Below are 24,863 nucleotides of genomic sequence, written 5' to 3' on the forward strand. Positions count from 1 at the left end.
GTTGCTAGAAACGGTTTAGGAGGCGGCTTCGAAAACAAGATCACAGGGTCAAGTGTCATAGGTGCATGCAGTGGTAATCAGAGTACAAAACTCTCAGTGCAAAACATTCAAAAGAAACATACTGGTAGCAGTATCACATTTTTAAATATATAAATTATTTTATTGGAATACAAAAAATATAAATATAATCAATACCATACAGTTTTGGATTAGGCATAGTGGAGGCTTCTACAAAACAAATACAGTTCCAAAGCAATAAGAGATCCCTTATTTCTTGATAGTCTGCACTGACTTTGCAGAGAAGCATTTACAGTATATGTAGGCAGGCAGAGGAGGAATGAAAGTGCAGCATAACACTACATTTGCAACAGCAACCAAGGTGTAGATTCCTACCCTTTGCATTCTTTTGCTTGTTCAAACAGAAATGTAATAAAATCCACAACTGGGTTAAAATCTGAATCAACCAATTCCAGCATAAGAGATTTCCAAGCAAGGAAGTACAGAGAATTTTTGTTTATTAGGATTGTAGCCTAATTCCATAGGCAAACTACAGCATGAAATCACAGCAGGGTTAAGTCAGAGAAGTCTGATTGCTAGAAATAGGAGCCAAGTTTGGCCACATGAAGCCAGCCCCATTTTATGTGGTGGTAGGGACAGTCTCTTACTTTAAAGTGCTCCAAATTAAACAGCAGAAACTACATACCTGTATCACTTTTATACTAGTTAATTGTCATGCATTATAGGAAGAATTTTGTTATTTAGTGATTGTATAATAATTCTTCCTATTTCACCCATAGAACTAATTCATGAGGAGACGAAGTGACTGTTAAAGCCAGTTTAAGTCTGTAGTGTTTGTATTCCAAAGATTCAAATGGCTAAAGGCAAGTAGCAAGATCATGTGCATCTAGACAAAAAATATTTCTGGCACCAGAAAAACATTATTGAGCTGTGGTATGGACAAAGGTGAAAACCTTAAAAAAGTGATGTTCTTTAACAGCTGATACAGTTGGGGAAACAACCGAGGGACCTGTCTTTTAGTCAAACATCTGAGGAAACGTAACAATCTAGACTCACCAGCACAGAATGCAGCCAATGCCATCCTGCAGGGTCTTGTGCTTCCAAGGACAAACATAAAGATGCATAAAGATGGAAAAGAGGAGCATGGCCCTGGATCTCTTGGGAAATGGCTCTCTCATCCTTCCTTGAGTTCTATACAAGTGCACAAGTGGCAACATTTCCTTGAAGGCAATTGCAACTCACCAGCTTTTTCTAAAAGTGATGAGTAATCGTTCACTTACAGCAAAGTGCAGAATTTACAATGGATAATGATGGTTTTTATTCCACCTATAAGAAAACATTTCAGCAAACCTGCATTGCTTTGAAAGAAGACAACACGGTATTTACTAATACAGGGATTTTAATGGCACACAAACCAGACACAACTGCATTTTAATGAAAAGGTCTCCCTCGGGAGGTTGTGGACTCTCCTTCGTTGGAGGTTTTCAAGCAGAGGTTGGGTGGCCATCTGTCACGGATGCTTTAGCTGAGATTCCTACATTGCAGGGGGTTGGGCTAGATGACTCCTGGCATCCCTTCCAACTCATTCTATGAAAGTCCAGAATCGGTGACCAGAAAGGGAAGGAGCAGCTTCAGACAGCAGGGGTTATTCAGCTGCCAATGTTCTTTGGAAATACAGGGCATAACACCTGAAGGCAATTTACAGAAGAAATTCTACAAGATACACAATGAACTGCATTGCAGAGGGTTTGACTAGATGACCCTCAGGGCCCCTTCCAACTCTACAGTTCTATGAACTGTAGTTAAGAAGGTGCTCAGCTTCCCCTGAGAGCCAAGATGCAATCAAGGTCCCTTGGGTCAAGAAGCACTAATGCCTTACCTGTTCCAATAATCTGTAGGCAACCATGGAATATAAAGATTTGGCTTAATCTAGCAGAGATAGCAGCTTTCCTTCTGCCTTAGAATATACATGCACTTAATCAGTTTTTAATGTTCATATTCAAGCAAATACGTCCAAAAGGCAAAGAACATCTTACCCAACTGAACATTTAGAAGGTACAGTTACATATGAAACAAGGAAGATTGCCTTTAACACAAAAAATGCTTTCCTTGCCTACCAACAGGAGTGCTGTGTTTTTTAAATAATTTCTCAAAAACAAACAGATCAATTAATAATGAAAAAAAGAAAGAAAGCTTATCACTGAATGAAACAAGAAAATTAGAAATCATTATATGGCTCTTGAAACCAGCATGGCATGTCAATCAGTCAATTACTGGTATCAGCATGACATGTCATGGATGTCAAGTCATCTCTTCACTTTTCATGAAAAATTACCTTGTGGAAAGACACTGACAAGGTGAATTTTGCCTTATTCAAGCTGATCAATAAACCACACCTTATTGGAGAACATACTTCTACAACAAGTACTCTTCAGCAGATGCAAAGCGGCAGAGCAACACATGGAAACCAACCAACTTTACTGGAAAACAGGACTGTCAAATAGCAAGAGCAGCAAGACATCCAAGACATCTCTTGTTACAGGAGCACAGATGTATCAGTGGCATTAGCATCAAGGACACGAGTAATTTCATGAGGAAAACAGGCAGCAAAGTTTCATTAACATGATTCTAACAACAGGAATTCCTAGACACAGTGATGCTCAGCTGCTTGGGGGTGAGCAGGGCTCTTTTCTAAAAAGCCTCCCTCTCAGGATTACGTTTTCCTTATTCTTCTCCAAGAATGAACACATCTTAGAAAGACAGCATTCTATGTAGTCAGCCATCAGGGCTCCATTTTCCTTCTAGGTAAGCTCAGGGGACATTTTAGCCGTTAGTTTCTGCCCCACACACCCCAGGATTACCAAGTACAATTTTCTTCTCAGATGTTAGCACAGGAAGAAAAACAAGAAGCAGTCTTGTTGTACTACGTCTGTCATTCACATGCCAGTTTGCTATCAAAACTGGAGAGTCCAACGGCAAATGCCTGAAGGGCGCACAGGGGGTAGTTAAAGTCCAATGTGAACACATCTTCCGCCACACGGCCAAATTGCATTACAATGTAGTCAACTAGAGAAAGGGAGAAATGGAAAGAAATCATAATCTAGCTGCATCATATACAATGGAATCATTGCATTTATCCGTAGCAATTCCCTACCTGCTATTTGCCCAATCTGCACATATCAAACCCTGTGGCAGATATTGTTTCTCACAATTGGTTAGGGCCCACACTTCCTTATTTTCAAGACACCATTCCTATATTTTTTTAAGCCCAAAAGGAACCTTTTTGTCTCATAGCAGAATGACTGTCCTTCTCTTCCTGGCCATTATATCAAAACTGACAAAACATCTTATCAGGCATCCTGAGGGATAGACAACGGAGCAGGGCAGGCAGATGGTACACAAATGACTGGTATTGCATGCTTCAATTTGGTGCAATGCCCATCACCTCACAATGACCTCATGGAGCTGGCCATTATCTATGAGAGATCTGGAGAAGACAGGGTGAATCTCCCCCAGTGTACCTCTGCAGAAAGCTAGTGCTGCCTAGCTTAGTTAGCCTAATATTGGGCTGGTGAAGCCAGTTGCTAGGCCTCAAGGCCAGAATGGGTGGGCCCTCAGTCAGAAAAGAGGCAGAAAGTAGCCTCACCGTTTTCTTTGCAGACTTGGCAGGGCCAGCGTAAATAGGTGGACAGTATTCCTAGTCCTATTGCCTGGAAGGCAGGAAGACTAGGATATTCCCAGTCTAATTTCTGATAACCCCAACATGGATCATCGGTACTCCTTTCTTTAGTGAATAAAACTCAACAGAAATCCTAAAATATAAAACATCAAATTAAACCCACTCTACCCTTTTTAAATGGACAGCAACACACTATACCATGGCATTTGAATACTGAAAAGCACTGAAGGTATGTGACTGTTTTACATGTTTTTTTTTAAATAAATAAACTTTATTTTTAATTGTATTGTTTCCCTACCTTTGTATTTCCTACCCTTGGCTCCTTTGTGAGGCTAAATTTAATAAAATACAGGTTGATATAAAAATATATTTTTAAGATTTCTATTGAAAACAACTTCAGTGGTACCTCTGGTTATGAACACTTCTGGTTACGAACGCTTCAGATTAACTCGCAAGTAGCTGCTCCTGGTAACGAACTTTGCCCTAGGATGCGAACGGAAATTGTGTGCCGGAGGTGCCGGAGGCCCCATTAGCAAAACCGTGCCCCAGGATAAGAAGACTTTCAGCTTAAGAACGGACCTCTGGAACGAATTAAGTTCATAACCAGAGGTATCACTGTAAAATTGGGGCCATTAATATTTCAGCATCTCCCCATTCTATTCAAATGTATTCAAACCAAGCAACAGATGAGGGTAACAAAGGCTTGCAGCCAATTAAAAGTGCAAGACTTGGATGAAAGGAGTGTTTAAGTTGGGTGAGCAACATCTGTTTTGGCATGTAAGACTTCTGGAAGAAAAACATTGGCACAAGAGAAGCGGGCTTAGAGGGACGGGGAGGGGTGCCGGTGCAGAGATCTACCTATTCAGCATGGCAGTGGTGGTAGCAAAAGGATTTTTGAAAGCAACATGTGACTTCTGGGATTTGCCTTCTCTCCATCAAACCCAGCAATCTTTAGTGAAAGATTCTGGATGCATTCCCAGCCCCGAACCTTCTAATGTTCTGGACTGAGAGTCTAGCCCTCCAACTTCTGCTGTAGCTATTAATGTCTTAAGACTTACGGTCATTTTCATGGACGATCTGGAAGTTCTTCACGGAGGCCTGGGTGACCCTCCCATGGAAGTTCAAGACATATGACTGGGTGTCATCATTCCATACTGGAGCTTTGTTGTGCAATTCAATTAGGTTCTCCATGTTTTTATTTTGCCATTTTGACAGCAAACTCTCATGCTCCTGTGCAACAGAATAAGCAAGAAAACAAGACCTCAGGTTTCCTTTCCCATCCCCTTTCCATCAGGCTTGGTCTGCAAAACTGCTGATAGCTCTTCAACTTCACAGTCCTTGACTTCATTTTTTTTTTTTAATTCTATTTTCATTCTATTTCTCATTCAAATATAGAACAAACTCAATTTTCAATAAATTTAAATAGCTTTTCAAAACAAGTCTCTAAGCTCTCTTAGAAAAGTTACAAAGCAAAATGTGTAGCTGTCTTCTAGGAGACCTCTTATTCCTTTCCGTTCCCAAGGCTGTTACCCTTCCACTCCAAATGAGCTTATGTTTAGAAAATCTGAAGATCACTCTTTCTTGCATCATGTAAACAGAACATATAACTTGTGAACATGCTCTTATATACTGTGGCTACTCTCCCTCTTTCAGCTGAAGTGCTCTTCCACAGATGGGCAACAACACTCAAGATTTGACAGAGGCTATGACAACCTAGCTGAATATTATGGATTCAAGAATAAGCTACACACACGTCTCTACTACACTGTCAGAACTCTTAAGGGGAACAGTAGAATTCTTTTAAGTGAAAAGTGTCCTAAAGTGCATAATATTCAGTTATTCAAAGGCATGCCTGTTGACTGCTCCTATCATCACTAAAATCTGAAACTCCATTTTCTCACTGTAGTGTGAATATGACCCAATTAGAAACTTGCATTTCGTGGCCTGATTGGAATCCGTTGATGATTGAGATTCATTCCTGGAATAATGACTGACATTTTCCTGGGTCCCTTGAATCCGAGCACGTTGGTTTCCTGTTGAAAAAAGGAGGTAGAAATTTTAGGAGAAGAAATGGCAGATGAAACTGATGGACTACATGGAAATGGCGGAAATGACTGGCAGAATCCGAGACCAGGGAGAAGAGTCGATGGAAGAAGATTGGAAAAAAATTTAAAGTATATTTTAAAAAACATTGTAAAATTAATGAATGTCAGAAAGATGCTGGAATGAACTCACATGGTCTTAGCAGAAAGGTTATAAAGAATTAAGTTAAAATGGATTGTTAATGGGTTAAAGTGTAAAATTTAAGGTTAAATTGCGTTAAGATAAATTATGGAACAAAATCTGAGAAAGAGGGAAAGGATTTGCTGAAACAATTATGAATTAAAAATACAAAAAAGGAGGCGCAAGGAAGTCATGGAATTAAGTAAATGAAAGATAAAGATATGAAAATACTGGATGTTATTGTTTTTAAATGTTATTGTTTAACTGTATTGTTTTTGGGTTTTCTCTTTTCTTTTTCTTTTTTTCTTTTTTCTTTTTAGTATTGTATTTTCCTTTATTTTTGAAGTATTGTAATCTTTTTTATCATTACTGTCTGTTCTTCTTTTTTGTAATTGTTAAACTTTAATAAATATCTTTTTTTTTTAAAAAAAGAAATTTTAGGAGAAGACTGACCTTAAAGATACAATTTTTATTGGATTAGAATGGTGTCTGACAAATACACTGGCCATGCTTTCTTGGAAAAGGCAAACCAGTTCCCAACATTCCACTTCACTCTAGCATTGCCCCGAAAAAAACAAAGAAGGATGGAGTGATGGAGATGAAGGGGTAGGCTCAGTCCTCACTCCTAACAGTGTCCCCGAGTGCACACCATTATTTTTACCCACATGAGTGAAAATAGCTTGCCTATTTCTATTTCTGAACCAAGATTTAATGGGTTCACAAAAATGCAGGGAACCTACAGCCGTGGAATTTTGTGTTGCTTTGGGGTCAGAATACCAGCTGTTCTAGTTAAAAGTCGGATCCTGCCACCATTTTGGCAGGCAAAATTACTATTTTAACCTTACCCCTTTCCCATTGAAGTATCCAAGCCTAGAAGTGAATCTCAACACAGCAACTAGTCCAAAGGTTTGCTCCAGGTTCCTTATACTCCACAGCAAGTAGCTACTGTGTCTCACTCCCATTACTCATCTCTGCCTTCTGTGTGATCTTATCTACCTTGTTTTAGTAACTGGACCTGAGAATGGGCTAATTTCCTATATGAGCACTCATCAACCCATGGATGAGTTAATCGCAGGTGCAAGGCCAACTTTGTAGCAAAGCTTTTTTTTTAATCCTGAGCAGGTAAATTTTGAGGTCTGGGATTTATGAAGGTAGAAGTTCATATAATTTTCATTAGTGATGATTGAAAAATAGTTCATTTATTCAGAACGGTTGTTAACAATGTAGATTTGGCAAGTTTGGCCCTCTTCCTCCTCTGAAGTTTTATATGCTGGAGTCAAAGCTTATCGGTGAATATTAGCTTGTTTTTTTAAATGTATAGCTGCTTTTTATTACAGAAGTGCTGACCCTGTTAATGTTTAATTTTATTATTTTTTAACAGATTTATCATATTTTTCTGATGACCACTGGTGACCTTTGTGTTGAAATAGGCTTAGCATATGTTGAAATATACTGCATAAATCCTACCAGAGATGTATTATTGCAGTAATTGTAACTATGAAAATTACTTTATTATAATAATTATGCATCTTTTTCTTAACTAATTTTGTGACAGGAGTGATCCAGCGGTAAACCCCACTGAGCAAGCTGGAGTTAACTCTTTATTAGCAAAAACACAATCTGCACATGAGTGTCAGGCCTCATGAGGACAGCAACTCATCTCTGGCAGGTCTTGCCCCCAAGAGCTGCTGAGATTGAAGGTCCTCATCTCCCCACAGCTGCCTAAGTTCTCTCCTCTTCAGGGTTTCCCCCCAAGCAATCTTGAGATTGTGCCTGTGTGAAGCTAACTTCTCCTCCGCCCTCCCTCTTCATGCCTCTCCTAGTTCTGGGAGATCCAGGAGGAGAGGAGACCTTGTTGCAGAAGGAGGGAGAGACACTCATGTCTCTTCAGCAGCCAGACTCATCTCTGCCTCTTGGCCTCCCTTCTCTTCTGCTTCAGCTTCTGTCCAGTTCTGGACTTCTCTCTGCCACAGACTCCCCCTGCCCACTAAGCCCTGTTACCTCTTCAGCTTCCAACACCTCCACCCAGTTCTCTCACTGTCATCCCACCACCATTCCCCAGCTGGTTCCTCCCATCATTCCTCTACATCCAACCAGTCTATGATAGTTATGCCATATAGCCATCTTGCATGTAGAAAGGCAGATAAAATTGTTGCAACAAAGATTTATGAACAAAGCAATAAATGTTTCCTAGATTATCTGTGGGTAAAATACATTTTAGAATGCTTCAATTTTCAAACCAGTCAGGATTAAAGCCTAGAGTAAGTCAAGGCTGCACCTTGCAGGTTCTCTTTTGTCCTTCCAATACAGGTTAGCGTGAAAAAACACAATTCTTCTCCCTCACTCTGCCCCAGTAGTAAGTTACTTACGTAACAGATTGCAGCCAGCTCATGCCGGGTGTGAGCTTTTTCCACCAGTCCCTGTGCTTTGACTGGACTAACCCCATGATCGTAAACAGTAAATTTAGTCCCCATAAGATTAGATCTAGAATTAGAGAATACAAGTGAGTTGGAAAATTTCCTTTCTCCTTAAAACACATCTGACATTTTATCATCCTCTTTCCCCAAAGCTTGCCTTAGTTTGCCCAGGAAATGTAAAAACTATGCAAATCCACCACCACATTTTTCTGGATTCTGAGCGTTTTGGTCTTCAGTGCCCTTCTTCAACTATATCATAGAATTGTAGAGTTGGAAAGGACTCCAAAGGTGATCTAGTCCAACCTGCTGCAATGCATGAATCTTAACCAAAGCATCCCTGGCCATCCAACCTCTGCTTAAAAACCTCCAAGGAAGGAGAGTCCACAACCTCGCGAGTTGGGCCAGTTCACTGTTTAACAGCTCTTACCATCATAAAGTTATTCCTAGTGTTTAGTCAGAATCTCCTTTCTTGCAACTTGAAGCCATTGGTTTGGGTCCTAGCCTCCAGACCAGTGGTGTCTGGCCCCCATGGGAACCAGCCACCACTGGGGGATCTTTTGGCCCTCTGGATGTTGCTGTTGAACTACAACTCCCATCATCCTTGACTACAACATCTGCAGGGGCACATCAACCTGGACTTCCAGCTTCCAAAGTTCAAGGGTGATGGGATTTATAGCCCGGCAATGACTGAAGGGTTGTACATTACCCACCCCTGACATACATGAACATACGTAATTGATCCATCTAGCCCAGTATTGCCTAAGCACCAGGTTGTGATTCTCACTATATAAGGAATTATGCCACAGAAAGTCACACAATGAAGGAAAAGCACAAAAGTATCCAGCCTACAAATCAGCTGGATATGTGTTGGATCAGCTGAGGTTTTTTGTTGTGGGAGCAAGATACAAAACATATCATAGCAAGCCCCCACTACCTCACTGAACATCGGGGGAGGGGCCACAGCTCTCAGTGACAAAGCTTTTCGTATGGAAGATTCTAGGTTCAATCCCAGGCATCTCAAGTTCAAACAGATCTTAAGTAGCAAGGATGAAAAGGGCCTGACCTTGGAGAGCTGCTACTAGTTAAAGTAGACAGTACGGGGCGAGATGATCCCAGTATAAGTCACATCACTTTGAGAGTCTCACCTGAGTTTCCCAATAAAGCTTTCTCCTTCCCTGGACAGATCTGTTGGATCAATTGAAATGAGGTAATTCGATGTTTTGCTCTTTTTCCTTTTTCTCCCCGCAAGAAGGAATATCTAGACATATAAACATTTTAAAGAAGGTAAGGAGTGAAGGGAGAGAGAATATTTCAAGAGAGCATAGTAATTATGTATTTTAAAGCAATTTCTCTAGAGCACCACTTCTCACATGGTGGGCCATGCCCTAGTTTGAGATGGGCTTGGCAGTCCCTGGCCTCTGTCTACCTACCCACTCCTTCCTTCAGGAAGGCTGGGCATGTACCCTCGTACAAGCTGGCTTTCTTCTCTGTCCTCTTGCCACTGCAGCTGAACTAGATGAAGAGGAGGAGGAGGCAGCTGAAGAGGGAGAAGCTGAAATAAGGGGAAGGGGGAAAGGAGACAATGGAGGCAAAGGACAGCAAGTGGCCAGATTAGACTCATCAAGCATCCTTACCAATCACACAGCTTCCGCCAGCCTCAGCTGCTGCTTGCTTCTGTTAGCCCAGCCCTGAGGTCATTATGGAGGAGGACAAGCCACGATCCCTTGTCATCTCCTCTTCACTATTGCCTGCTGCTCCTGCAGAATTCGTCATTACTGAAAATTTGTGCTACGGGGGAACGGAAGTAGATGTTCGCATCTGCTGAATCACATGACTGGTGCCACTGGTGATGGAAATGTTAGTAATACTGACGTTGGGGAACATGCTGTTTCTAGTGGTTCCTGAAGCCAGCAGCTGTTGAAAAACCTTCAGGAGGACTGCTCCAGCGGCGGCTGAGGGAAACGGTGAAGAGGACAATGAAGAGAAGATAGTGAGGGATCATGGATCGTCCTGCTCCATGCTAGATGTCAGGCAGGTTGCAGCTACCCTGTTGATGAAAATCCTCCTTGTTCTTCAGCTCAAGGAACTACACAAGCAAAGGCAACTAGCTAGGATTTGGACTAGGATTTGGATCAACAAGGGAAGTGACTCAGTCACGGAGTCCAGGAACTGGTGGAGGCCTCCACCTGTCTACCTGGAGTGGGGGGGATGATAGCAGCTGCTGGTAACCTAGCCTGGAGTGCTCTGACAGCAGGAAGGGCTTCCACATAAAACAATAGCTTGGGCTGTCTTCTTCCTCTCTTCACTTGGCTGGTTGTAGTGTCAATGTTGATGCAAAGCAGTCAGCAGCTTAAGTCCTTTGGGTTTTGTTTCTAAAAAACACCACTCACCCACTTCCTGAAGTTGTCAGCACAATACACTATTCACTAGACTTATTTTAAAAAAACTGAAACTACCTAAAGAACCAAGCCACACAATGGAGAAGAACTGTGGTGGAATTTCCAGTGTTGTGTTAAAACGAACTGATGCAAGGGGTCCACCATTAGGTAGGGTGAGGCGGCTGATCTGGGGTGTCATAGAAGGTAGCATATGGTTGGTTTAATCCATTTTTCGTGTACTTTCACTGCCAGGGAGGGGGAAACGGGTTCTGTAAAGAACACAGAATCTGGGGATCATAAAACCCACACCACCATTTTGTGATTGGCTCTGTCCCCACCAGCTGTCTTTTTGTAACAGCCCTCTCCAGTGGACCCTGGAGGTACAAAGACTGAGAGCCCCTGGTTTAATGCGAACCAAACTAACTTAATAAGTTATGAGAGGTGTGCAATGTATGCCAGCAGCAAAACTTTGAAAACTTGTTACTGCTGCTAACTAGAAATCTATTTTTTTTATTGTTACGATAGGTCTGTGTTAGCATTGTTGGTTGCTATTTATTAACAGGGAATTTGTTATTTGTTTCTTGAAGGATATACAGTGGTACCTCGGGTTAAGAACTTAATTTGTTCTAGAGGTCTGTTCTTAACCTGAAACTGTTCTTAACCTGAGGTACCACTTTAGCTAATAGGGCCTCCTGCTGCTGCCGCTAAGTGATTTATGTCCTCATCCTGAAGCTAAGTTCTTAACCCGAGTTACTATTTCTGGGATAGCAGAGTTTGTAACCTGAAGCGCTTGTAACCTGAAGCGTCTGTAACCCGAGGTACCACTGTAGTCAACCTCTCTATTATTTTTATGAGTGCTAATTTGATGGGTCTCATACAAGTAAACGTCCAGTGAAAATCATGCTAACAGACAAGCTTGCTACTGAGATTCTGAGAAGTGTTGACAAGTATCATGTTCAGTTGATGAATTTATTTCAACTAGTAAATAAGCTCTCTGGACCTTGATTTCTTTCAGTATGTATCATGTGTGTGTGCACTTAAATACAAAGGTGAGTGCTTTTTTGTAATGTTTTATTACTTCTTTTGATCATTAAGATAGCATTTATAAATAGTATTTGGATGGTTGCCCTAGGACTGCAGAACCAGATGGAGGCACACACAGGCACTAGACAAGGCACTGTGAGCCACTGGGAAGCTGTGCCCTCAGTCTCGCAGGGAGATCATGAGGGCATGGAGACCAGCTTGGCCCTATCAGCTGGCTACTGAAGGAGCATTTGCTCCCATGTTTGCTGCCCACTTCCCCCCCCCCCTCTCTCTCTTTTTTAATAATTTTTATTAACCGGCCAATCAAATCAAATTAAATCACATCACATAAATTCCGAATTACAAAGCCGAATTTTAAATTTTGTTGGGGGGACCCATATTTCAAGATCCGAAGGGGGATTCTGATCATCTTCTTGCTACTGCATTAATGTCCAAATCACTCCAAATCAGTCCAAACAGAGTTCGTAATTCTATCCAGTCTTATCTTGCTGTTTCCACATCACATCTTGTTCATATATTTTCTCTTTTTTCTTTATGATCTCTTCTGATAGTCTCTTTAAGCCGATAAACACCAATAATAATCCTGTGTGAATTTTCCGTTCTTCCAATCCTCAAATCGAGATGGTTTCCATATATCATCACCTTCATAGATAACATCGCTCTTTCCATCATTGAGCTCGTAAAACTGTCACTCTTAAGTCCCTCTGAGGAGTTTCACCCACAATATATAAACAGCTCTATTTCTCTCTTTCTCCTCCCAGACTCAAGACCTCCGACAGAACTTCCCAATATGGCGACGGCATTTTTAACTGTGTCATTCCAAAGCTCTTATACATTCCACGCTCTGCTTAAAACATGCTTAAAACTTTCCTTTCTTTCCTTATGTGATTAAACAAGAATCCCCTCCCCTCACGAGTCAGAATTGTCGTTTTAAGGACTTAAGCTGTGGATTTAAGGCTGTGGGGCTGCCCACTTCCCTCTCATTCCCTTTGCCCCCTTTAAAAATTGTGTCCATTAAATTGTGAGCCTTCATGCAGGGACTCTCTTAACTTTCTAATGCATAAATGTTGAGAACAATTTAGGTCCTTTAAAAGCATTACAGAAAACAAAAAAGTAAAAATAAATATACCGTACACTCTGTATGGCTTTAATTCTTACGGGGGCGGGGGGGAGGTTGAACTTTTTTGGTTTTACAATACATCCAATACATTCACTACAACCTTATTTGGTTAAACACAGTACCTTTCTGTTGTCATCCCGCTCTAGGTGCATGTAGTAAGTAGGAAAGAGGCCTCGATCCATTCCCTTCTTATCTCTAGTAATTCGACATTTCACGGTAATGCCACGAGGAGCTGGGCGTAGTACAAACTCCTCCAGGTTTCCCACTTCTCCCAGCTCTGCATCTGTCTGAGAAAGTGCCACGCAGGAAGCACCCATTTCCTGTAAGATAAAACAAGGTCAGGTCAGAGTGCTCCCACAACACACAAATTTAAGGAGAATAAAGGTATATTGTCTAGTATTGGAACGATCAACAAGGCACCTTCCAGAATTTATAATGGTTCAACATGGGAACAGGAGCAGAGGAGGAAAGTGCAAGACTTGCAATAATAACAACTTCAGGAGTAAACATAAAAGCAATAATGATAATGGCATTCAAGATAAAGTAAAGTCTCCAGTTAAGTCCCCTTTTAAAACATGAGGGTAAGGAGTCTGGGAAGACTTCACAAGTTGAATCTGGCAATGTTGGTGCTGATGCAGACTCTAGCAGTCACAAGCTTTCTTTTTTACATTTTTCACTGGGAGAATAGACTGCATACCGTAGCAGACGTCTGGCTGTTTGCAGAAGCAGGCCTCTGAGAGTCTAAACAGGGCGAAGGAGATCCTGACTGTTCCTTGGTTTCTTCTTCCTCAGTGTCTTCCTCATCAAAATTCATACTGCCAGAAATACCTATCAAAATGCCAGAACAAGGAGGTTATTTTATGTTAATGTAGAAGGAACCATATAGCAGATATCTCTCCCGCTATTGTCCCTAAATTTAAATTGCAATAGGTTCATCATATATGAAATAGCAACATGACTAATCCATCCCAAACTTCCCTAATTAATTTGTAACACCTTCCAACTTATTTTTCCAGACAGGCTATGAGTCAGTAACAATTTAACTCCATAATTCTCTAATCATCTATATGCAATATTTTTATTTGCTACACAGTCCACTTCCTCCATAAAATATGAGAAAGATCTTAGGGGTTTTAGTAGACCACAAGTGAAACATCAGTCAACAGCATAACGTGGCAACTAAAAAGATGAATGCAATTTCAGGATGTATCAACAGATCACAAGACAGAATCTTTCTTCTGCTTTGGTCAGTCCTGGCCTCAGAATACCATATCCAGTTCTGAGAGGCCTGGAGACCAAGTTGTGTGGGGGTGGGGAGGAGTCAAGTATGTTTAGTCTGGAAAAGAGACAATTAAGAGGCAATGTGATGGTCATCTTCAAATACTTGAAAGGCTGTCACATACAGTAGATGGAACAAATTTTGCTATTCCAGAATGTTCAAATTACAAATACAGTGGTACCTCGCAAGACGAATGCCTCGTAAGACGAAAAACTCGCAAGACGAAAGAGTTTTTCGTTTTTTGAGTTGCTTCGCAAGACGAATTTCCCTATGGGCTTGCTTCGCAAGACGAAAACGTCTTGCAAGTTTGTTTCCTTTTTCTTAAAACCGTTAATACCCAGGGAATCCGTGCTTCGCAAGACGAAAAAACTCGCAGAACGAATTAATTTCGTCTTGTGAGGTACCACTGTAAGAGGTTTTTACATATGCCTCAGAAAGAACTTACTGATGCTAAAACCCCTTTTTCTAAATTGGCATTTTGAAAAATCGACAGTAAAAAATATTACATTATGAGGCAAACAAACCCACTTACTACCAATCTTTTCCATAATGAGAAAGTAAAATAAGTGTGAGAAAGTGGAGAAGTGGGCTGGGGAGTGTTTTAGAATAAATTCTCAGAATTTGAATACAAAATGGGAACTACTCTGCTGGAGCCATAAACTGAAAGTAAATATAGTAGTCACACATTCATCTTCTCCCTGCCCAACATTCTAACACACTTTCATTGTCAATGAATTGTTTAACCCTTCCATTTCCATCATGGTTCATGCAATTTTTAAAGGAAGTTTTGGTAATTCTGGAAGTTAGGGTATGGAAGGAACCTAAGCATGCAGCAGATATAGGCATCAGCAGCAGAAGAGCAGCCTGAAGGAGATGCTGTGGGGAGAGAAGCAACCGGTCATTGCACGACTGTTCCTTACACTGTAAGTACCCATTGCATTTTGTGTGTAATTTTAAAAACCTTTTGCCTTGCTCCTTAAAACATCTTAGATGTGCATGGATTTATGTATTTGCTTGATACAATATAATTATTTATTTGTTATTATTTATTAAATTTGTTGTTTTTTAAAAATAATTTTTAATTAAATTTTCTTTTACAAACTAATCAGCACAATCCTGTTCTCAAATTTCCAATTTTTGTACTTCCACCAGCTCCTCCACCAATCATCCATATTTTCTATTCATTACGCATTTTCCATGTCTTGTATTGCCAGTTAAAACTATCCTTTCGTCTCAGTTTCTTTTTACAATACATCTTTAACAATCACAAAGCCTCTTTAAAACCGACTAACGTTGTCTGTGCATCACATATGTTTTTCAGATAATCCGTAAACTTTCCCCAGTCCTCGATGAACTTGTGATCCTTTTGATATCTAATTTTCCCAGTCATTTTGTCCAATTCTGCATAATCCATGTTATTATTTATTAAATTTGTACACCACTCTTCACCCAAAGATCACAGGGTGCTTCACAACATAAATAATAAACTCTCACCTCTTTGGGAAAAAAAAGTCATTTGTGCTAAGCCATACCTTGGGCTTAGTGTTCATGAACCAGCTCTTTAGATCAATTTCTTACCTCGTTTCTGCAGAAAGTCTTGCAGATTCACATTGGAAGCTTTATCTATTGTACTTTCCTCAGTCTTTTTTGGCTCACTGTCATCTTCTGTTGAGGATGATCCAAGTGAAATTATCTGGAGTTTAGGCCCCAACTCCTGAATCCCTGGTTTCAGGAAGATAGCTGGACCATCAAAGCCTACAAACCAGAGTGAAATGCATTGTTGAAGCATATGGTGTACAGTTATTTTCTAATTACACAGGTAGTCTAGATGCCATTATGGAAGCATACTGGAGTATTCTGGAAAAATTGTGGTTTGCCAAGTGGTCATTTGTTTAGTCACATCTATGGAGTTCTGCAGCTAAACTCAGAATTTTTCCAGAGGAAGGCAAGAGTTTAGTTGGGCAGCCCATGCCTACAGGGCACACTCAAAAGGATGTGGCTCCTATCCTGCCAACCACTTCAGAAGGACAGCAGCAAGAGGAAGCAGCAGTAGAGCAAGAGCAGGATGACAGGACCTGCAGCGGGCAAGGAGGGTGGGTTGGGCAACTGCATGCACTATCACTTTAAAGAACCACAGTGATGTGTAAGCAGCCCTTTGTGTATGTGTGGCCTCTGCACAACCCTACATATGGGTGGAATGACAGGCTGAGTAACCAGGGAAGTGAGAAAGGTGCTCCAAAAGGCCACAGAGCTCATTGCAACCTATCTGAAACAGGTCTCCGCCTAAGCTTAAACATCAACCCTATAGTGCTGAGGGCTGCAATCAGATAGTGATGCAGCAAGAGTTCTGCCCAGAGAATTCCCTGAGAAAAGAAGGATATTGACAAGCTGGAACATGTGCAGAGGCAGGCAAACAAGATGATCAAGGGTCTGGAAACGAAGCCTTATGAGGAACAGCTGAAGGAGCTGGGTATATTTAGTCTGGAACAGAGGAGACTGAAAGGAGATATGTTAGCCATCTTCAAATATCTCAAGGCCTGTCACATGAAAGAGAGATAAAGCTTGCTCCGGAGGGTAGGACCCAAAGCAATGGATTCATGTTACAAGAAGGGAGATTCCGACTAAACATTAGGAAGAACTTTCTGACAGTAAGAACTGTTCAATAGACTACAGTGGTGCCTCGCAAGACGAAAAGAATCCGTTCCACGAGTCTCTTCGTCTTGCGGTTTTTTCGTCTTGTGAAGCAAGCCCATTAGCGGCTTAGTGCTATTAGCGGCTTAGCGGGCTTAGCGGATCAGCTGATAAGCGACTTAGCGGATCAGCTGTTAAGCGACTTAGCGGATCAGCTGTTAAGCGGCTTAGCGGATCAGCTGTTAAGCCGCTTAGCGGATCAGCTGATAAGCGGCTTAGCGGATCAGCTGATAAGCGGCTTAGCGGATCAGCGGCTTAGCGGCTTGGGGAAAAGGGGGGGGGAGGAAAGAAACCCGGCAGGAACTCGCAAGACATTTTCGTCTTGCGAAGCAAGCCCATAGGAAATTCGTTTTGCGAAGCACCTCCAAAACGGAAAACCCTTTCTTCTAGCGAGTTTTCCGTCTTGCGAGGCATTCGTCTTGCGGGGCACCACTGTATCTTGGAAGGTGGTGGACTCTACTTTTTTATATAATATAAATTTTATTCAACTTTCCATTTTTTCCAATATTACATCATAACAATTATTATTATTCACAATTTCAAAATTTCCCCATTCCCCCTGGACTCCCCTCAACCTCCTTCTCTGGTTTATTTCACAGTAAGTTCATTTCACTGGAAGTTTTTTAATAGAGCTTGGATCGCCATCTGCCAGGGATTCTTTAGCTGTGATTCCTGCATTGTGGAGGATTGCAGTAGATGACTCTTGCGGGTCCCTTCCAACTCTACAATTCTGTGATTCTGAGTTTGTTGTCTCAAACAGGTTTCAGAAGTGCTGTTCTATTCATGGTTGTTGTTGTTTTCTTAAAATGTAAATTTATTTTAAGAGGATATCATCTATTCTGTAATCTTTACATTGAGCTATTTGTCTCTCTGTGAAAATCATGCACATTGATAAAACCATCAAATCTGAAATATACGTAGATAGGCAGTTGCAATGAAAATCTAACACAGCCACATTTTACTTCAAAAGTGGAAACTCCCAGTAACTGGGGGGGGGGGGGGTGGTATAAAAAAAGTTGAAAGGGAAAATCAAGTGGGTCAAATCTCTCTGGGAAACTTGGAGGTTATTCAAAAGCACACAATAGTTCCTCAGTTAGATTTACTATATACTATCACCCCATAATATTGTTCTCTGAGCTTGCACTCAAGAATACTGCAGTTTTATATTATTGTTTTTACACTGCACGGTTTTGCTCTAAGATTCTTGTATACTGTATGCTTTTTTATTGTTGGTCTATTGACTGTACTAAATATACATCCCTCTTTGTTTCCCCTAGTCCAGATGGCCACTTAGCTCTACCACCATGGTGACAAAAGAAGAATACAATTACAAATGTTTTAAGTACCTTCAACGTCACTGAACCCTGCCCACCAACAACATAAATATTTCTTACTTGCCCTGCTTTTCAGAGGTTACTGTATCCTGTCATACCTTCCCTGTTGGAGCACTGGAATCTCCAAAAGGAAACCATGTTGTTAGAATGCATAATCACCTAAAGTTACGGCAACTGATCTTGCCCAGATAGTCCTCTAACAAACAGAACTCAAGCTATCCAAAGTACACAACCACCTACATTTGTGAACCAATGACTTCTCAAGCAATGACTGGATAAGAGCGATCCATATGCTGTGTTATAAAATATAAACTATATTTAATAGCTTCGGCCCAATATACCTGAAGGAGCGTCTCCACCCCCATCATTCAGCCTGGACACTGAGGTCCAGCTACAAAGGTCTTCTAGCAGTTCCCGCACTGCAAGAAGTGAGGTTACAGAGAACCAGGCAGAGGGCCTTCTAGGTGGTGGTGCCTGCCCTGTGGAACCCCCTCCCATCAGATGTCAAAGAGATAAATAACTATACAACTTTTAGAAGACATCTGAAGGCAGCCCTGTTTAGGGAAGTTTTTAATGTTTGATGTTTTATTCTGTTTAATATTCTGTTGGGACCCGCCCTGAGTGGCTGGGGAAACCCAGCCAGATGGGTGGGGTATAAATAAATTATTGTTATTATTATTATTATTATTATTATTATTATTATTATTATTATTTATTTTCCCCTCCCTAAATATCACCTTGCCCTACAGTGTAGATAACTTGCCTATATATGTCTCTTACCTGACTACACTCATAACCATGTGTCCAGTGTGATGTCCATGATGCACACTGGTACGATCTACTATATGTTCCTCTACCCCCTTCTGTTGTCTTGTCTGTCAATAGAGAAGCATTATCTATAGCACATAAGTAGTAAGGGGAAGAAGAATCATCCATCAACTGTTATCACATTTGTATACTTTGATTACAAAAATTATTGATTCTACATTCAATTATTCTATGGAAAACATGGACACAACAGCAAATAATGGCTGGTGTTTGTATAACCTAATTTCATCCATACTGTTTGAAGTAATAAAAAAAATTGACACAGAACACTAATGTTGATGCACCATTTTGAATGCTTTTTAAACAGAATACTGTGGTACCTTGGTTTAAGAACAGCTTAGTTTATGAACAACTTGGATTAAGAACACTGCAAACCCAGAAGTAGGTGTTTTGGTTTGTGAACTTTGCCTTGGAATAAGAACATGTTCCGCTTCCTGATGAGTGTGTTCCATTTGTAAATTGAGTCCCCCGCTGCTATGGGAAAGCGCGCCTTGGTTTAAGAACGGATTCCTGGAACGGATTAAGTTTGTAAACCAAGATACCACTGTATACAATTGGAATTCCTCACATAACACCTGCTGTAAACTCCAGGGAGAGTTGCATTTTGTATAGCAGCTTAGTTTGTTTCAACATGTCTGTTTCAACCGTGACAAAGTTAGCTATACATTTTGCTACAGTATTGACAAGCACATCTGTAAATACAGTACTTAATATTTTAGAGTGCCAACTTCTCATGAATTTGATAGTGCTTATTTCAGGGGATTACTGAAAGTAAAAGAACGTTTAATAATTACAAAGACTTCACTTACCATGGAGGTGAACATCACTGCAAACAGGCACATGGGGTCCCACTAAAGGGCTCTGCTCCTCAGACCCTTTGAGCTTCACCTTATGCAACTTTGCTTCTGGATTTGGCTGCACCATCAAGGGTTCAAGACGCTTCTTCCTCTGTTTCTTTTCCAGAAGAGCTCTCTGTCAAGGAATACGCTCATTTATTAGCCTCAGCAATAGATCTTAGGAATTCCTGCAACGTTATATGTAATGCCCAATGCGGTACTTTAAAGTACTTTTGACTAATCATACAAGTTTAAACAAACAAATTTCATCTGGGGCTATAAATTATTTAATTTACAAAGAGCCATATAATAAAGTCTTTTGACTAATGATACAAGTTTAAACAAACATTTTACTCTACCTTACCCTGCTCAAATTATCTGAATTTACAAAAATAAAGAACATGGTGTAACTAGATGAGCTTGTTGCAAGATCCAAATTCATGAGATAATCAATTACTCATTTTCACTACTACAATACCTGTCAGGTACTGCCTTGTGGTTTTGATTACCTGGTTCTCCAGTTTCAGCTGACGAAGTTTCAAAGCTTCATCCTCAAAGCCACTGAGAAAGATGAGAAATGAAGTATTAGCACTTCTGTTCATGCAGTAATGTGGTTGTAACAAATAGTTCAGGAAAGAGAGTCAAAATCTGTCAACATATGCAGCATATATATCAGATTTTTGACTGATTAATTATATTTCTAAGTCCACCCTTCATCAGCGTTTGAGCACCAGCAGTAAAAATTAAATACTGTACTGTAATTAGTGTGCAAACCTCAACAGTATTAGATCAAATTTCATCTTAGCCACAAACTTTCTTAAGCCATTTTCCTTCTGCTCACCCAACCTCACATTCAATATGGAGATGACACTAACATACCCTATAAGATTGCAAAGCACGTGCTTAAAAATGATAAGAATTATTCTTATTCTTTTGAAGTTTCCCCAGAAACAAGCACAAACATACTAATGCAAGTGTAGGATGAACAACCCAAGTTTTTGTTCTAGTATCTAAGACCTAATGGTTTCACCATTATGCACAACTTTTGAAATTCTGATTTTCATTGAAGCTTTTACATAACACATAGAACAGAACAAACAATACAAACAGGGCACAGCAATACCATACTTGCATGGCAAATAAATATACTACAGCCAAATAATACTATCTCTGGTGAGTTGTTTAAATTCTAGAACTGAGTGACCACCACCTGTGTTTACACAAGAAAGCATCCAAATTATATCAAATTTACTGCTTTCAGCAACCCCCTAAGCACTCAATTTCTGTCAACATAAAGCAGTGCCCCCAAACCCTAAGTCACAGAGCTCCCCCAGGAAAACACAGTGGTCAATGGTTTCAAAAGCCACAGGAAAGCATGCAGAACGGTCACACTCCCCCATTCCATTCCCAACAAAAGTTTCAGTGCCATGACCACACCTGAAGACAGACTGAAACTTCTCTAATCACTTTCCTATAAGCATGCCTGCAGCCTGCATGCCACCAGCCTTGTCAGCACCTTTCCCAAGAAAATGATATTTGCAACTTGGTGACAGTTGTTCAGCACTTCTGGGTCGACGGAGGGCTGCTTGAGGAGAAGGCACATCCCTGCCTCCTTCAAGGCACCTCCCCCATGATACATTAATCACTTCCTGGATCCATCCAGTCATTCCCTCTCAGCTAGATCCAAAGGAGGACGGGGAATGAGCAACCAGCCAACAAGCCAAACTCCTTCCATCAGCTTATGCACATCCTGAGGCCATAACAACCAAAACAGATCCATTACAGCTGCACTAGAATTTGCTCTGGACATCTATTAGAACAAGTCTAACTGTGGCATCTAAATTCTGTCTGATCTGTGGGATTCTAGCCTTGAAATGCCTGGCAAAACTGTCACAGCATGCCTTTGAGAGTGCAAAAGCCCATTCACTACAGAAAACAGTATTGCTATCACCACATGTATGGGAGAAAATGAGCCAAAAAGAGGTACACTGTTAGGTCAATGGTTAAAGCTGCTCCCAGGCAGCAACAACCAAAAAGAATCTAGCCTGATCCCACATTTATATTTCTATCCTGAATTCTGGTGTTTGATCCCATCCAGGCACAGCAGAATGTTGGAAACTGGGATTATACAAAGAGAAAATTAGGGCCAGGGCCAGGCTACCCATTAGGCAAAGCGAGGCCTCTGGCAGCAAGACCTTCAGGGCAGCAGATCACAATGTAGATCTTTATTCCTCCGTGTTCCTAATGTGAATTAGTAGGGGAGCACCCTTTTGTGTTTCACCTCAAATGCCAAAATGTATTGGGCCAGCCCTGGCATGGGTGTAGCCAGGAGGGTGCAGGGGGGCAGTTACACCCCCCCCCAAATCAAGCAAATAAATATAGTTAACTGACCAAATGTGTCACAGATAACTGGGTTCTCCCCCCCCCCAACAATGCCTGCCCCCCTAAAATTAATTCTGGCTACCCCCATGTGTCCACCCCTCGGCTCAAGGGGGGCTGTGAACCCTGCTTGCGCCTCCCCTAACTCCCCCTTGTCCATGCGCCCTTCCTTCTCCTTCTCTTGCCGCACACTTCCCACTCCCTGAATCTGGAAATTCCCCGTGCAATTGATGCAGCTCCCCTGTTCGGATTGTCAAAGAACGGGGGATCTCCGCGCTTCGCTGAAAGAGGGGGAATCGGAGGCTGCGCGGAAGGGGGGACGCTTTGGACTTCCCGAGCGACCAGTTGCGCGCTGAGTTAGTGGCGCACGTTTTCATTTTCGAGGCTTACTTACTTTCGCCCTTAAGAGAGGCTGAAAAAATAAAATAACGCCTCGCGATGTTTACGTACTCTCCCCAAATCCTTATGGGGAACAACCACCCCACCCATTCGGAGACTTCCCCTTAAATCTAACAAATAGGTGCAACAGCCAAAAAGCGGCAGGGGCGCAGTCAGGGCGGGCGGCGCTGAGGCAGCCGGGGGGGGGGTCAAGCCCGGCCCAGGGGGACGGGGGGGTGGGAGCGAGGCCGACGCCTGAGCCGGCGGCCGCCTCCCCTCCGGGATACGTGGCGAGGAGGGCGGCGGGTGGCAGCAAGGGCGGCCGCCTTACCTGGCCCCAGCGCTGGGGCAAATCAGCCCGCTGCCGCTCGCCATCCTGTCATCACCATGGGAACCCCAAGAGGTGAGGCCGCCGCCGCTCCCCAGCAACCGCCCTCCTTCCTTAGCAACCGAGCCCGGCACTGAAGCTTCGCGCCATTGGGCGAGGACTCCGAGTACCGTGCGCTCTCATTGGCAGCCGCGCGAGGGGAGGCGGGCACTGAGGCCGCGCAGGCGCCGTTTCTTTTGAGGGGCCGCTGTGGTGGGAGCGGGAGGCGGGGGGGGGGGTGGCGTTCCGGGGTTTCGTGACAGGCAGCCTGGAGTGGGGCGTCCGCAGTGGTGGCGCTGCTGCTGCTGCTTCCGAACAAAATCCTGCCTTCGGCTGCAAAACGCCCTTCGCTTGCCAGGCTCGGAGGCGCCTCAGTGGTGGCCCCGGGGAGCATTCCGTATTGGCCGTCCCAAGCTTCAGCGCAAATGGTGGACTCCACTGCAGGGCTGCTGTAGCGCAGACCATTTCCTCACACCCGTCTCCCCGCGTGAAGCCAGGGCCAAGCTAGAAAGCTGGACTTCGTGCACGCTCCGACCATTTGCTGTATCTCTGGAGTTCATTAGTCCTAATTCTGATGGCATTTTCCTTCTCGATAAGCCGAGAGGTCCCAGGATGCCGAATATCCCTACACCTTATTCCACATTCTGGAAAGACGTAGTGGTGAATAAGCTGGAAGGGAATAATTTATCGGCACACAGCCCATTAGCCCTCTGTGACACTTTTAAGTCTGATTCAGGCTGTATGTGCTTATTTAAAATGCTTCTAAGTTACCCATTCCTGCAAAAATCTGGAATCCACAGCTCAGGGTCAACAGACCTTGACAGGTTAGAGAACTGGGCCAAAACAAACAAGATGAATTTTAACAGGGAGAAATGTAAAGTATTGCACTTGGGCAAAAAAAAAAAAAAAATGAGAGGCACAAATAGAAGATGGGTGACACCTGGCTTGAGAGCAGTACATGTGAAAAGGATCTAGGAGTCTTGGTTGACCACAAACTTGACATGAGCCAACAGTGTGACGCGGCAGCTAAAAAAGCCAATGCAATTCTGGGCTGCATCAATAGGAGTATAGCATCTAGATCAAGGGAAGTAATAGTGCCACTGTATTCTGCTCTGGTCAGACCTCGCCTGGAGTACTGTGTCCAGTTCTGGGCACCACAGTTCAAGAAGGACACTGACAAACTGGAACGTGTCCAGAGGAGAGCAACCAAAATGGTCAAAGGCCTGGAAACGATGCCTTATGAGGAACGGCTAAGGGAGCAGGGCATGTTTAGCCTGGAGAAGAGGAGGTTAAGGGGTGATATGATAGCCATGTTCAAATATATAAAAGGATGTCGCATAGAGGAGGGAGAAAGGTTGTTTTCTGCTGCTCCAGAGAAGCAGACATGGAGCAATGGATCCAAACTACAAGAAAGAATATTCCACCTAAACATTAGGAAGAACTTCCTGACAGTAAGAGCTGTTCGACAGTGGAATTTGCTGCCAAGGAGTGTGGTGGAGTCTCCTCCTTTGGAGGTCTTTAACCATATGTCAGGAGTGCTCTGATGGTGTTTCCTGCTTGGCAGGGGGTTGGACTCAATAGCCCTTGTGGTCTCTTCCAACTCTATGATTCTATAAGTCCTAGGCTCTGTGGTTTAACCCATAGTGCCACCCGCACCTTAGAGACCAACTAAGTTTGTTATTGGTATGAGCTTTCATGTGCATGCACACTTCTTCAGATACGAAAGCTCATACCAATAAAAAACTTAGTTGGTCTCTAAGGTGCTTCCCAATGCAGTGCATGTGGAAGGCACTGAGCTGTTGCTTCCGGTGGATGTAAGTTATCAATGACTCACCACCATAAAGCAGCATGCTAAACACTTGGCCTGAGGAAATAATTTAGGATTTTGTGAT

General features: G+C 42.3%; 1 protein-coding gene across 2 annotated transcripts; it reads right to left on the minus strand.

Annotated features, from left to right (window-relative positions):
* Positions 1–133: 133 nt before the first annotated feature.
* On the minus strand, positions 134–23,062 carry TULP3 (TUB like protein 3). 2 transcript variants are annotated; one of them, XR_014567964.1, is made up of 12 exons: positions 22,936–23,061; positions 20,357–20,408; positions 19,821–19,983; positions 15,737–15,913; positions 13,577–13,707; positions 13,002–13,199; positions 9,483–9,595; positions 8,290–8,404; positions 5,632–5,730; positions 4,756–4,927; positions 2,367–3,084; positions 134–2,328 (listed from the first exon to the last, which is right to left on the minus strand). XR_014567964.1 is itself a non-coding variant. In XM_083754765.1 (11 exons), the coding sequence occupies exons 1-11, from the start codon at positions 22,977–22,979 to the stop codon at positions 2,951–2,953; spliced, it is 1,398 nt and encodes a 465-aa protein (XP_083610891.1). In that variant the 5' UTR covers positions 22,980–23,062; the 3' UTR covers positions 134–2,950. The 2 variants fall into 2 exon arrangements, 1 of the variants encoding a protein (XP_083610891.1); XM_083754765.1 differs by having other exon boundaries at positions 134–3,084; positions 22,936–23,062.
* Between the last annotated feature and the right edge of the window lie 1,801 nt (positions 23,063–24,863).

This window comes from Podarcis gaigeae (genome assembly GCF_964106915.1).
Source record: "Podarcis gaigeae genome assembly, chromosome: 9".
In the NCBI taxonomy this organism is placed as follows: Eukaryota; Metazoa; Chordata; class Lepidosauria; order Squamata; family Lacertidae; genus Podarcis; species Podarcis gaigeae.

Coding starts and splice junctions, on each gene's coding strand:
- TULP3 (XM_083754765.1), bottom strand. CDS start 22,979: ATGGCGAGCGGCAGCGGGCTGATTTGCCCCAGCGCTGGGGCCAG. Junction 13,708..15,736: donor AGACTTTCTGCAGAAACGAG/GTAAGAAATTGA, acceptor GCATTTTGATAG/GTATTTCTGGCAGTATGAAT. Junction 13,200..13,576: donor ACAGCCAGACGTCTGCTACG/GTATGCAGTCTA, acceptor TTTATCTTACAG/GAAATGGGTGCTTCCTGCGT.